The sequence below is a fragment of the Tauraco erythrolophus genome, chromosome 5 (assembly GCF_009769465.1).
Source record: "Tauraco erythrolophus isolate bTauEry1 chromosome 5, bTauEry1.pri, whole genome shotgun sequence".
In the NCBI taxonomy this organism is placed as follows: domain Eukaryota; kingdom Metazoa; phylum Chordata; class Aves; order Musophagiformes; family Musophagidae; genus Tauraco; species Tauraco erythrolophus.
Window position 1 is genome coordinate 20,613,925 of NC_141469.1, and position 13,726 is coordinate 20,627,650.

A 13,726-nucleotide genomic window follows, 5' to 3' on the forward strand; every position below is an offset into this window, starting at 1 on the left:
CTCTCTGCCCCTGCCAGCAGAGAAGGACCAGGGCTGGGGTCAAGTAGCACCTGCCAGCTGCAAAGAAGGTTTAAGTGCTTTTCTGCAATAGTTCTGCCATTAAGCCCCACTGGGGGCTTGCAGCCCTACTGGGGGACTCCCAGCCCCAAAGAGGTCCGGGTCTGCCCAGCGAGGTGACTCCCCAGGGATTGGCAGGGGGAAGTGCTGCAGGCCCATGGCTTTCCCAGGGCTGGCACAACCTCCCCTGGCCCAGGGTGCAAGGGGAAGGGGCTGGAGCAGGTGGCCTGGGGGTCTGCCCCACAACCCCTGAGCCCCAGTCCCAGCAGGTGAGGGGGAGAACTGGGGTAGCAGACTGGCACCCACCACAGTTCTGCCCTCCTCACCCCGCCACCCCAGAGGAAGGTTGAACCTGGCAGTGACTTATGGGCCTGGTCTGAATGAAGAATAGGTCCCAGACATCCCTCCCCTGCTCCCACTTCGTTCCAACCCCCCACCCCGCTAGAGCCCCCAGCCGCATTTGGGGCAAAACCCATAAAAGCCTTGGGGGGCAAAACCACAACCATTGTCCCCACCCTGCTGCTGGGGTCAGCGATGCCATGCAGGGCACCCAGCAGAGGAGGGGGCTGGGGACGGCCAGGTTTTGGGCTGGGAGATATTGCCTGATGGCAGCCCCAGGAGGGTGGACAGGGGGACTGCAGGGGTCCCCCAGAGCCATCAGAAGTCCTTGAGGCGGCTGTAGAGCTCTCTCTTGCTACGCTCGCCCGCCCAGGTGCGGCTCTTCAGGCGGAACTTGCGCAGGTCCTCCTTGAAGTCCTCATGGTGCATGGGGGATAGTCCTGGGGCTCACAGTGTGTCTGGGCACCCACGCCCCATCAGCACCCGCAGTGCAGCCCCCAGCCCCCCCACGGCCAAAGCCGGCAACCTCAGGATGCCATAGCATGGTCCCCTGCCCCTCCAGGTGCCATCCTCATGGAGGATGCTCAGAGCTAGACCCCTCCTTGCCCCCTGCGGGCAGTTTGGGGAGGGAAGACTGTGTTTCGCCCCCTATCCCCAACCCTGCTCTCTTGCCAGGGACTCCCTGCCCACACAGAGGGCAAAGGCGGGGGCTCACCTGGTACTGAGGGAAGAACTCCCGGTACCCCCCCTTCAAATGTAGAGCTCGGGGGTAGTGGAGGTGGGGGGTACTCATTACAGGCTCGGTCCTTCTCCCTGACGAACCGGCACCTGTGGGACAGAAGGTGATGAGAAGGGGCTGTCACAGGGATTGTCACCAAGCCAGTATCTGGCCATGCCCAGGGGTCCGGTGAACCCCAGTGCCCACCCACACCCCTCCACTCACATCCTGGGCCCTCTCTCAGAGGAGAACTCGCAGTGGAAGATGACAATCACCCTCTTGCTGGCATCGAAAGGTACGATGGGCTTCTTCAAGCAGGTACTCCTCCACATCCTGCTCCATCGGCAGGTTGATGGCACCCTGGGAAGGAAGAGGAGGCACGTTCATCCCCCGCTGCCTCCCATTTAATCTGGGGGTCCTCAGTAGGCTGTCCCCAGCCTCCCCCACCAGCATCAACCCATCTACTGGGGCACCATCACCCTTCCTCCTTCCAGTGGGGCTCAGCACCTTTGGAGGGGCTCAGCCCCTCTGAGGTTTGATGGGTTTGAGTTTCCCCCACCATGCAGGAGGTCCCCACCCTGTCCCCAAGCCCCAAGGGGCACAGCAACAGTGCTCACCTTGATGTGGCCTCCCTCGTACTCATAGGGTACCTGCAGTCCACAATCACGCAGCTCTCGATGAGGCTGCTGAACTGCCCCGTCAGCACTGCCACCATCTGTGGGGGGAGCCCGTCACCGAGGAGTGGGATGTGGTAGGTGGGGGGGGCAGGCAGGCAGCCCCATGGCAGGGGTTCGAGGAGAGGCTGCTGCTCCCTTACCATTTCCGGGGAAATGTACTTCAGGTCCTGGTGCTTGCCCTGTACCGTCTGCAGGAGGTAAGCCTGGAGGAGAGGTGGGTACTGGGTCAGGATCCATCCCAGGCCATCTCCCAGGGCAGGGGCTGTCACCCACTCCCCCCGACCCCAAGGGCTGCTCCCCCAAGGAAGCCATGGCCGTGGCACGGCACTGGCAGCAGAGGGGCACTGATCAGACTCTACATGTGCCACGAGGTCTGCAGGCTGGACAGTCCTGCCCCCAAGCCCTCTCACCCTCCCAAGCCCCTTCCCCCCCCCCCCCCCAAGCCTGGGCCGCCAGCAGGGTTTGGGCTTCTGCCCTGGCACAGCACACCCAGGCCTCCAGCACCACCGTGGCCCCACCTTGGAGAAGTCCCCGATGAGGTCCTGGTCATCATTGTCCAGCAGGTTCTCGATGTCCTCGTGGCAGAAGGACTTGGAGCGCTGCAGACGCACTTTCTGTGGAGACAAACCAGAAGCACCTCCAAGGTGTTAGCGGCAGTCCCAGCAGAGCCAGGGCGGGATGAGCTGGACCACAGCAAGGACACCTCACCCTGAAGACTTCCCCACCCTACACTGGCTCCGCCACCACCTCCTCGCCAGGGGTACCAGCCCCGCTCCTCCGCCGCTTGGTTTTGACAGGGTGTCCTGGTCCAGGGGCCGGTCTATCCGCTTCAGGATGGGCCTGACGACGCTGCTGGGCATCGAGGGCGAGCGGAAGAGCTGCCGGCACTTGCTGCGCTTGGCGGCACACTGTGTGGCGGAGAGCCCGTGTTGTTGCCCAGCGGGGTCTGGCATCCCCCACCACCACGAGGGACAAGGGTCCCGGTCTGGTGGCTGCACAATGCCCAGGGGCTGGGGCTGCTCACCAACCAGCCCCTTCACCAGGGACCCTCAACCCCAGACCCCCCCGGAGACCCCAGGGAGGAGCCTGGGGCTCCATCCACCCCCTAAGGCTCCGACGTACCAGCTCTGCCTCCTTCTTCCTCACCAGCGGCGCAGTCAGCAGGTTCTCCATCCCCTGCGGCATGTTGGTATCGCTCTGCTGCAACAGCAGCGGGAGGGAGATGGGGGAGAGGCAGAGGAGAGTGTGAAGGAGATAAGTCCCATTGGCTGCTTCCCACCCCCCTGGGCAGGGATGGTTCCACCCAACCCCGCAGGTGGAGGAACCATCCCTACCTTCATCTCCTCCTCATCCAGGATCTCCATAAAGCCATCATCCTCCTCCTCATACTGCACCAGTGCTCCTTGTTTGACAGGGCTCTCGCCCTCGGGGACATTTTCCTTCTCAGGGGTGTCAAACTGGGGAGGACATGGCCCACGGCTCAGCAGTGGAGCCAGCCTCAGGCCAGCCCCCTTCAGAGACAGAGTGTCCCCACACCCCCCCAGTTCCCACATCACGGGTCTCCAGGGCAAACGCGGAATATAGAGCAGCAGGTCCCCGCCCAACAGCAGCAGCCGCCACCCGCCCCCACCTCCAGTGCTCCCCCAGAGCTCCCCAGCCCCTCTCACCAGCAGGGCAGGCACAGAGCTGAGTCTCCGGGTGAAGGGCTCCCTCCGTGCAGCCCCATTGCCGGTGGGCAGCTGGCTGCGCTGGTCTGGCCTCTGCGGCTTCTTGAAGACAAACCCCTCCTGCCGTGATGGGGGCACAGCGTCAGCATCCCCCTGCCCCTTCCCCAGCTCCCCCGCAGCCTCACTGCCCCCCTCACCTTGTCCTTGGTCTCCCTGCAGCCATTGAACTCCCAGGAGTGGGAGATGCTCTTCAGGACCGGGCTGGCACCCAGGGTCTGCAGGGCAGGCCATGAAGTGAGCGGTGCTGCACAGCCCCTGCCCTCCTGACCTCCATCCTCCTCCTCCCAGCTCAGCAGGATGCAGCCTCCCTCCACTCAGCCCTGCAGAGCCCCTGGGACTTACCGACAGCGAGTGGATCCTCTGGGCAAGGAGCTTATTGCTGCAAGAAGCAGGAAAGGATTGAATGAGAGAGGCTGCCCCTGGCCCAATGGCATCCCATGGGGGCTGGCACAGCCCCCCCAGTCCCCTCACACTGGGGTGAGACCTCCCTGGAGCTGTCGCAGCCCCCAAAGGACCCTGGGGAAGCAGCTCCTCCAGGCACAAAGCAACACTGATGGCCTGATCTGGACTGTGGGAGGGGCGCAGGGACAGAAGCCCGTTCACTTACTCTTTGGGAGCTCTCCCAGACTCCAGGATCACTTTCTCGAAGCTGCAGAGAGAGGTGAGCCAGGGTTAGGGGCGATCGAGCCCTGCACCCCAGCCCTGGCTGCCCAGGAGCCCTGGGGATGGGCAGCCCCAGCCCTTACAGTGCCCCCACCCCACGCAGGGGCCAGCAGCCCCCTGAGGTAGGAGCACCGAAGCAACCAGGGCTTTGAGCCCCACAACGGGTTCAAGCCCCATCTGGACACTGCTGGTTTTAGGCTGGGGACCCCAGTCCAGGGCTGGGGGGTGGGCAGCACACCGGGGTGGTCTGGGGCACCCGGCTGACCTCACTCTGCACCCAGACAAAGCCAGCAACAGCATCACCCGCTCTCCCGCCTGTATGTAAATCTGCCCACGGCGGGGGTGCTGGGACTGCTGGCCAGCAGCCATATGGCCACACCGGCAGCACGCCATGGCGGGACGGGGACTGGCACATTCCACGCACATCTGGCTGCCCCAGCCCCACCATCTGCCCCCAGTTACTCATTCACCCAGCACATCTGGTGGGGCCAGGCTCAGCCAATGGCCAGGGCTGGGTATGGGGGTGGGCAACGCCACTGACACGGCACCAGCATAGTGGGGGCTCGGGTGCCATAATCCAGTGGCAGGGGGGGCAGGCAGAGCCCCTCACCTCTGCACAGGGCCACGCTGCAGAGCTTTGCTCTCAGCTGAACCCTGCACCCTCCTCCATGGGCTGCTGCAACAGCACCCCAAGGCTCCCCAGGGAGGCAGGGGGTGCTCAGCACCGTTGCCCCACTGCATGGCAAGGCAGCGAGCCGGCAGCCAGTCAGCCCCGCCAGCGCAGCCCGGAAGAGGATTTGGCCCAACCGTGGCACAGCAGCACCGTGCGGGCTTCCTGCCTGCACCCCGCTGCCAGACCCCCCCCGCCCTCACGGGGACCATGCCAAGCACCAGCACCAACATCCCCACTTCTCCCCAGTGCAGGGTGGTTTCTCACCCCTCCCCAAAAATTAAATTGCGGGGGCCACAGCTGGAAGCACAAGCTGAGAGGGGGCACTGCAGGCAGTCCCCCACTGCCCATGGGAGGGTGAGGGGGGGACCCCCCAGGGGGAATACAGGGTACTCACACTTCCTCCAGCGCCGCAGGGTCCTCCTGCGTGGGGGATTCCAGCCCCACTCCTGCAGCAACAAGGGGCAGGAGTAGCACCGGGAGGGGGAAATCAGACCCCATTGGGGTCCAAGCCATGTCCTGCCAGCATTGCTCCCGCGGGGTGCTTTGCAGGATGGGGCCAGGCAGAGAAGCCCCCCGTGTCCCAGCTGTGCTTCCCCACTGCTCCAGGCAGCGCAGGGGAGGGGGCCACCGCCAGCAGTACCCACTGTGTGCTCATGGGGGGCCCTCATCCAGCCCCTCAACATGGCATGGGGGATAGCACTGACCCTGGCAGCACCCATCCCGGCCAGGATGCCCCATGTCACCCTGAGCCAGGAACCTGCTGGGGTGGTCCACAGCCAAGCCCCCTGGGGAGTGGGGCTGGGGGCTCTTGCCCATTGTCCCCCATAGGGAAGAGGCCGCAGTCAGAAGCACTGGGAAGAAAGTCCCAGTTTGAAGCAGGCATGGGCTGAGCACTCAGCAGGAGTGACTCAGAGCGGGGCCCAGCTCCCATGTGCACCCCACAAAGCCCCCAGCCCCCTCTCCGCCTCTCCAGCCACTCGCCCAGGCCCCCTCCCCAGATACCCTCCACCCGACTGCCATGAGAACCCCCTCCCGCAATGTCACAGCTCCCTCCGCACGTCCCACTGGAGGCGGGGGCAGGCACAGCAGCACCCATCACTCACCCACATCCGAGGATTCGGAGGAGACAGAGTCCCGGGAGGAGTCCGAGGCCACTGACTCTTGAGACAGCCGAGACCACTGGCTCTGGAAGGAGAGCCCAGCGACCCACCGCTTCGGGGTGTCCCAGTGGCTGCAGGCAGGGCAAGGTGGGGAGTCAGCCCCAGGGGACCCCCCGGCACCCGGGATGCCATTCACCCCCTTCCTGAAGGAGGAAGGCAGGAGCAGCTGCAGGGGGGTCCCAAAACGTCTTAATCCCTCCATGGCAGAGTGCCACACCGGGCTTAGTACTGGCTGCTCGGAGCCCCACATGGGGCTACCAGTGTGCCCCGTGCCCGGCAGCAAGAGCCATGCGCGGGACAGCCTCCAAACCCCCCACCAGTCCTGCTCACCTGCCCAGCCCCGCCAGGTTGTCCATGTCCAGCGCCAGCGTGGTGACCGGGGACATCCCCCCCCACCCCGCCGCCAGCCCGGGCAGCCCCCGGCGGCCGAGGCCGCTCCGCACCGCCATGCGGGTGCGGCAAATCAGCTTAAAGACCAGCTAAAACCAATAAAATACAGAGCTGTCCGGATCTCTACGCGCGTTCCCTCCCCGAGCGGAGCGGCGCTGTGTCCGCCACCGGGGCCGCTCCGGTGAGCGGTTGGACGATCGCGCCCGGGCGCGCGCCTCCCACCGGCCCTATTTATATTCGAAAATAACAGGGGAGCGGCGCGGCGGGAGCCAATGGGGTGGCCCGGACCGGCCCGCGGGGCGGGGCCACCGGCCACGCGCGGCGGTGGGGTGGGGCATGGCCGGGGGCGCGGCAGGGGGCGGGGGCGGGGCCGTGGCGGCGGCGTACGGCCCCCGAGTGGGGGGGCAAGGGGGGAGGCACGTCCGTGGGGGGGACATACAGGGGGAGGTGTGGCCGGGGGTGGGGGGGGACATGGGGGAGAGACACATCTGGGAGGGGTCTTGGCTGGGCGGCACAGCCCAAAGTGGGGGCAAAGCACGGGGCGGGGGTGCACAGCTGGGGGGACAACATACGGAGTGAGGCATGGCCGGGGGGGTGGACGTGGAGGGAGACAGGTCCAAGTGCGGGGACATGGCTGGGGGTCACAGCCCAAAGTGGGGGCAAGGCACGGGGGGGAGGGGCACAGCCAGAGGGAGATGCACAGCCAGGTGGGGGCACATTACTCAAATTAGGTGAGGGGCATGAGCCGGAGTGTTAAATGTGGGGGGGGTGAGTGGCTGGGGGCATGGAGTGGACATGGCTGGGGGACGTGGAGAGGTGCATGGCCGGGGGGCACGAGAGTGGGGGTATGGCTGGAGGTGGGGAGCACAGAAGGGTGCCCGGCTGGGGGACATGGAGCGGTGCATGGCTGGGGGTGCACGTGGCTGGGAGGCTGCATGGTGGAGTGCACATCTAGGGAGGGTGCACGGTGAGTGTGCAAGGGCGGACATGGGTGTGTGGGTGACAGTGCGGCCCTGGGGGGGTCCAGTGTCTGGACATGGGCCCCTCCTGCACCCCCCCATCCCCATTCCTCAGCCATGTGCCAGCTCCTGGGCCCAGAGCGGGTGGCAGGTGCTGGGGTGCAGGGTCACACTGGGGGCCAGCCTCACGTTGGGAAGGGCAGGGGCCCACGCTGCACACCACCACCCCCCTCCGCATCCAGTCCAGGGCCACGCTACTCACCCCAGCCCCCGGGAAAAAGTCAAAATGCTCCTTCCCACAGCCTCCTACGCTGCCCCTCACCCCACTGTTCCTTGAGGTCCCCCCCACACTCCTCCCAGCTCAGACCCCCACCAGTGCCAAAGCCATGTGCCATGTGCCACCGGGCCACGGTGCTGCCTGAAACCCAAACCCAGTGCCCTGTCCCCCATCCTGGTCCCCCCCCAGCCCAGACACAGACCTCCGTCCCGTCTGTCTGCCCAGGGTGGGGTCTCCAGCCCAGCAGGGGCTTTCTGACAGCGAACAGCCCAGGAATGTGCAGGGCGGCTACAGCCTGGGCGGCCGTCCAGGCCTGTCGCCCATTGTCCCCAGCCCCATTCTTTCCTTTCAGAGGGGAAAAGAAAGGAGGAGAGGGTGGCCGATGGGGGAGACACCCTCCCCAGCTGGAGCAGGGGCAGGGGAGGGGGCAGCGCTCATAGATTCATAGATTCATAGATTTCTAGGTTGGAAAAGACCTTAGAGATCATCGAGTCCAACCATCCCTAATCCCCATTAAACCATATCCTCAAGTAGATCATCCACCCTATTCTTAAACACATCCAGGGATGGGGACTCAACCACCTCCCTGGGCAGCTCCCGACTGTCCCCACTGGCTCCTAAGACACCCCCGTAGTGGCCAGATCTTGCTGTCCCAGAGCCCATGCAAGGCGTTAGGCATTAGGTTTAGGGTTAGGGTTAGGGGTGTTAGGTTTAGGGTTAGGGGCCTTTAGGGTTAGGGTTAGGTTTAGGGGTTAGATTTATTGTTAGAGTATTAGTGTAGGGTAAGAGTTAGGCTTAGGCTTAGGCTTAGGGGCTGTCAGGTTTAGGATTAGGGTTAGGGGTCGTTAGGGTTAGGGTTAGGTTTAGTGTTAGGGTATTAGGGAAGGGTAAGGGTTAGGGTATTAGGGTTAGGAATAGGATTCGGGTATTAGGGTTTGTGGGTTAGGGTTAGGGTTGGCGGTAGGAGTTAAGGTTAGGGTTCTGGAAATTAGGGTTAGGGTTAGGGTTTGGGGTACTTAGGGACAGGGTTAGTGGTCGGGTTAGTTTTTGGGTCAGCCTTAGAATTATGATATTAGGGACAGAGTTAGGGTTAGGGCATTAGGGTTATGGTTTGTTTATTAGGTTTAGGGTTAGGTTTAGTGTGCAGGGTTTGTATCTCCCCCTGCCACAAATACCTTTTCTACATGTCACTGCTGTGCGTATTCATAACTCCGAAAAATATGTAAACAAGATTTGTCCGTTCTCTGGGATGTTTTCTTCAAGGAAAGTTCTGGATAACGCATCTCCCTTGTAATCTCTTTCGGCGGCTTCCAGGTTGCTCATCTCGTTATGTTTCTGAGTTACGTGTAAATCGCCTGCTAAATCCTTTATGAAATTCCTACACTAAAAATTTTACCTCCTTCCTAGTAGCCTGACAATTCTTCCCTTTACTTTGTCCTTGTGAATTCTTTCGCAAAAGTCCATATTGTTCAGATTTAAGAACTGTTGGTTGCACCCCAACGCTTCTAGTCAATTTGGTTAATTTTTACCAGAAGATAAGGTTTACAATTTTTAATACTTTTACTGCCACCAGTACTACAAGCAAAGTATATATTAATAAAGTTCAACACTTCAGTTGCCAATGATGAGTAATCTACACAAATATCCCACCAATGGTGTTCTCCTTCTTTCTTCAGTCTTTCCAGGATGCGGTGTATTTCTTCAGCGTCGTGATGGACAGTTATCAGAGTTTTTTGTCCATTTTCTCAGGCTTGCTTCAGCAATCGTCTTAAGTCTTCGTGTTGTACCAGTCTTTTCAGCAACGGTAAGTTCATTCCAGTAGGGGTAGGCAGCAGGTCATGATACAACGTATAGTTAGATTTTAGAAGTTGATACGACGTGATAAGAGCTAAATAAGTAAAATCACATCCTGTGATAGTTACAAAATTACAGATACAAAGGTTAGAGTGGTCATTCGTATTTCTGATAACTTCCCGTAATTCCATTTTAGTAGATAATGTTCTTATGCAAACACATCCATTACCTAGATATACAAGTACAGGTTTAGAGTTTTTGTCAGGATGTATCTCAAAATGACAAACGTTCTGTTCAGTGTCAAGACAAATGTTTTGAGCTCTGCTGGTGTTACTTTCACAAATGAATCCTTGTTGCCCTTGCACAACACGTGTGCTAGTGTCAATAGTTTGCCATTTATTCTCACTCTTTCGTGCCCACACTCTATGTTCTAGCAGGTATAGTATGGTTCCGTTGTGACTCAATCTTAAGGCAATGATTGGGTGAATAGTATAAGCACCAAAGCATTGTTTGTAGTTAACACAAAGGCTGTAACGTTATCATTTTTGGTGTCATAAGTAAAATTAACTAGCCACCAGCAAGACTGGAATTTTTTCCTTGTCCCAAATCACTTTCCAAATTTCGTTGGGTGAGGTGCATTCTTCACCTTCCTTTATAATCATGGTTGTTGAGGACTGGATCCACAATTGAGCTTGGATGCAACAGAGAGCTAAAGAGACATTCTTTTGGGCTGCACCAAGTACGTCTACAATGAATTGAAGCCACGTTTTTCTCAGTTTGAAATAAACTTTGGGCTATTATTTGCTTAGAGAGAGAATTGTGTAAAGCTTCTGTTTCCCAATGAGTTTTGCCATGCTCAACTCTTATGATAAATGTCCATAGTATTCTAAAGGGAATTTTTACTCGATTGTCCCCTACTGTTGCCCATCTTGGATTAACCATAGCTTTTAAAACTTCGATAAGCTTTTTATCTTTTTCATCATATTCTACTATTTCAGGTAGCAATAAAGATTTTTCAGGGATCCAACTTCATACCTCACCTTGTTCCGCTGCTTGCCTCGCCTTATAATCAGCCAATTCGTTACCCGCCTCCTTGTCAGTGTCACCTTTTTGATGTCCCCTACAATGCATGATGGCCACAGCTACCGGAAGTCGAACTGCTTCTAAAAATCGCAATATCATCTCTGCATGTTTAATACCTTTTCCTTGTGTGGTTAAAAGTCCTCATTTTTTCCACATCGCTCCGTGAGCATGTACTACACCAAAGGCATACTTGAATCTGTCCATAGATTTATTTGCCGTCCTTCAGTAAGTGCTCCAGTGCTCTCACCAATGCCATTATCTCCACCCTCTGTGCCGATGTACCTTTTGGGAGGGATTTTGACTGTTGTCAAGTGTACCTCATCTGTTGTTGTCACCGCGTACCTGGCCTTTCGGACTCCATTCTTCACAAAGCTGCTCCCATCCCTATACCAGGTATGGTCTGTTCCCTCTAAAGGTGAAAGGAAGCATCTTGTTCTGTCAGAACTCCTTCATACTTTAGGAATCTCGATGGGGAAAGCCAGTGTCCTCCTTTTTGTTCTGAAACAAAGGTTACAGTATGAGAAGTGTGCACGGTTATCTTTTGAATTTTCATGCTTCTTAGATGCCTTAGCAGCCACTGCCCAAAAGCATCCTGGCCATCCTTTGCTTAGTCCATCCAATGGCTTGGAGAAGTATGCCACAGCTTCTGACCCAGGGACCCAGGTTCTGAGCCAAAATTCCTAAAGCCACCCCTTGTCTCATAGGAGAACAGCCAAAAGGATTTTGTTACATCAGGCAGACCCAAAGCTGGTGCCCTCATCAGTTCCAGTTTCAGTTCTTGGAATGGCCTTTTGGCCTTACCAGTCCAAGTTATTTGTGTCTGACTAATTTTCAATAGTTCATGTAGAGGTTTAACTAAGAGTCCATAATTATAACTCCATAGACGACACCGACCTGTCATTCCCAAGAAGGTTCGACGTTATTTTACCGTAGTCGGCTCTGGAGTCCTGCAAATGGCTTTTCGGTCATTCCTGAGTTGTCTATCTTTTGGAAATCGTGAATCCTGGGTAGATCACTTCTTTTTTTCAGGATCTGGGCTTTGTGTAACTAAACTCAATAACCAGTTAGTCCTAGGAAATTTAGTGAACTCACAGTCCAATTTTTGCATTCTTCTTCTCTTTCTGCGGCTATCAAAATATCATCTACATATTGCAGAAGAGTTCCATTTCCTGTAGGTCCCTCCCAGGTCTCTAGCTCCTTAGCTAATTGTTTTCCAAAGGTAGTAGGACTATTCTTAAATCCTTGGGGTAACACTGTCCAAGTTCCTTGGGTTTTCCATCCTGAATCAGGGTTTTCCCATTCAAAAGCAAGTAACTTGTGGCTTTCAGGGGCCAAGGTGAGGCAAAAGAATGCATTTTTCAGATCTAATACTTGAAGACATTCATAGGTTTCTTTTAAACTAGTCAATAAAGTGTAGGGGTTTGCCACTATCGGATACAAATCCTCAGCTATCTGATTTTTCGTCCTGTACTCATCAATAGGTTTTGTCATTGGGCTTTCTGACAGGCAAAATATTCTGAGGAGCACTCAATCAGTAATCCAAATTTCATAAATTCTTCTACAATGTTTTCACTTCTTGCCTGTCTTCCAATTTCAAAGGACATTATTTATCCTAACGGGCCTCGCTCCTTCTTTAAGTTTAGCAGCTCCCAGTTCTGCATTTTTAGCCCTTCCAGCGATTCATCCTGATGGCTCTGGTTGCTCTTCTTTGTCTGGTTGTTCTGATGGCCTTGCTTGCTGTTCGTCACCTGGTTGCTTTGATGGCCCTGGCTCTCCGTCATCATCGTCTTCTCCATGTTTTAACTTTTTTATACATCTTCTTTTCCTTACGGGGGCAACTGATACTGTTGTAGTCTGAGTAGCTGTAGTGCTTGTCATGGCCGAGATGGCAAGCAAAACAACACGAGAAATAAATTGGTATACACCCCTAAATGGTCGATTGACTTTGAATATAAATATAATTAAACACGTATTCAGGAGACCTTGCAGCAAAATCAAACCGGTTAAATTATTCCAATGATGTTCAGCATTATCAAAATCGACATAAGATTTTGTAAATGAAAAGTCACCGGTATAGTTGTCAATGATATCCACCAGATGATGCTCAAAAATTAATAAACGAGCTCCACATCACCATCCCCCTCTGCATCACCGAACGCAGAGAAGGAGCCGGTCCCAGAACCGATGATCTTATCAGCGTTAACAGTGCAGTATAGCAAAACCCTTAATTACCGATAACATACTTTTCATGCCGGTCCAAGACCCAGAGCCAGAAAACCGCATAAACATTCCACCTGATAGCATATAAGGCAATAAATTATAAATGTCTGGTAATATGTATGAAAGCATAACAAACAATATTACGGCCAGCAACATGTGGGAAAAGCACAATGGCGAATCACAGCAATTTACTTTCGTTATCTCAACCCCTTTGAGTCCCACATTGGACGCCAATTAAGACTGTCGTGGGTTAGGCCACTCCGGCGACCAAACCCTACACAGTCACTCACTCACCCTCCCTCAGTCCTAGGGATGAGGGAGAGAATTAAAGGAGAAACGGGAAAACGCGCGGGTTGAGATAAAAACAATTTAATACAGATGATTTAATACACAGTGTAGATGCTCACCACCCCCTCTTATGCAAAGCCCGTCTCATCCCGGAGCTGCAATCCCAGACGAATGCGAGGCCCCGAAATAGAGAGGGGAGGAGAGAGAGAGATAGTACTCCGAGAGCGGGAGTACTGGAAGAGAGAGGGGGAAAAAACGGCAATAGAGCAATGTGTGATACTGTTATTGGTGTCTATTACAGACCACCAGATCAGGATAAGGAAGTTGATGAGGCCTTCTACAGGCAGCTGACAGCAGTCTCCCAAATGCACATGCTGGTTGTCATGGGGGACTTCAACTTTCCTGATACAGAATCATAGAATCATAGAATCATAGAATGGTTAGAGTTGGAAGGGACCTCAAAGATCACCTAGTTCCAACCCCCCTGCCATGTGCAGGGAAACTCTCCACTACACCAGGTTGCCCAAAGCCTCACCCAACCTGGCCTTGAACACTTCCAGGGATGGGGCATCCACAACTTCTCTGGGCAACCTGTTCCAGGGCCTCACTACCCTCTGAGTGAAAAATTTCTTCCTTATATCTAATCAAAATCTCCCCTCTTTCAGTTTAAATCCATTACCCCTTGTCCTATCACTACACGC

The 13,726-nt window shown here is 56.2% G+C and overlaps 1 protein-coding gene across 1 annotated transcript; it reads right to left on the reverse strand.

Moving 5' to 3' along the window:
- Nucleotides 1-710: 710 nt before the first annotated feature.
- LOC104384070 (M-phase inducer phosphatase 2) lies at nucleotides 711-12,298 on the reverse strand. The gene is given in 23 exon segments (XM_086612010.1): nucleotides 711-830; nucleotides 833-854; nucleotides 1,112-1,180; nucleotides 1,182-1,224; nucleotides 1,340-1,428; nucleotides 1,430-1,474; nucleotides 1,732-1,763; nucleotides 1,766-1,829; nucleotides 1,932-1,994; nucleotides 2,310-2,428; nucleotides 2,517-2,591; nucleotides 2,594-2,699; nucleotides 2,914-2,988; nucleotides 3,126-3,248; nucleotides 3,459-3,578; nucleotides 3,656-3,733; nucleotides 3,861-3,897; nucleotides 4,126-4,167; nucleotides 5,249-5,300; nucleotides 5,958-6,085; nucleotides 6,345-6,493; nucleotides 10,475-10,554; nucleotides 12,139-12,298. Coding segments are annotated over 23 exon segments (1,887 nt in total). The 3' UTR covers nucleotides 711-714.
- Nucleotides 12,299-13,726: the final 1,428 nt, after the last annotated feature.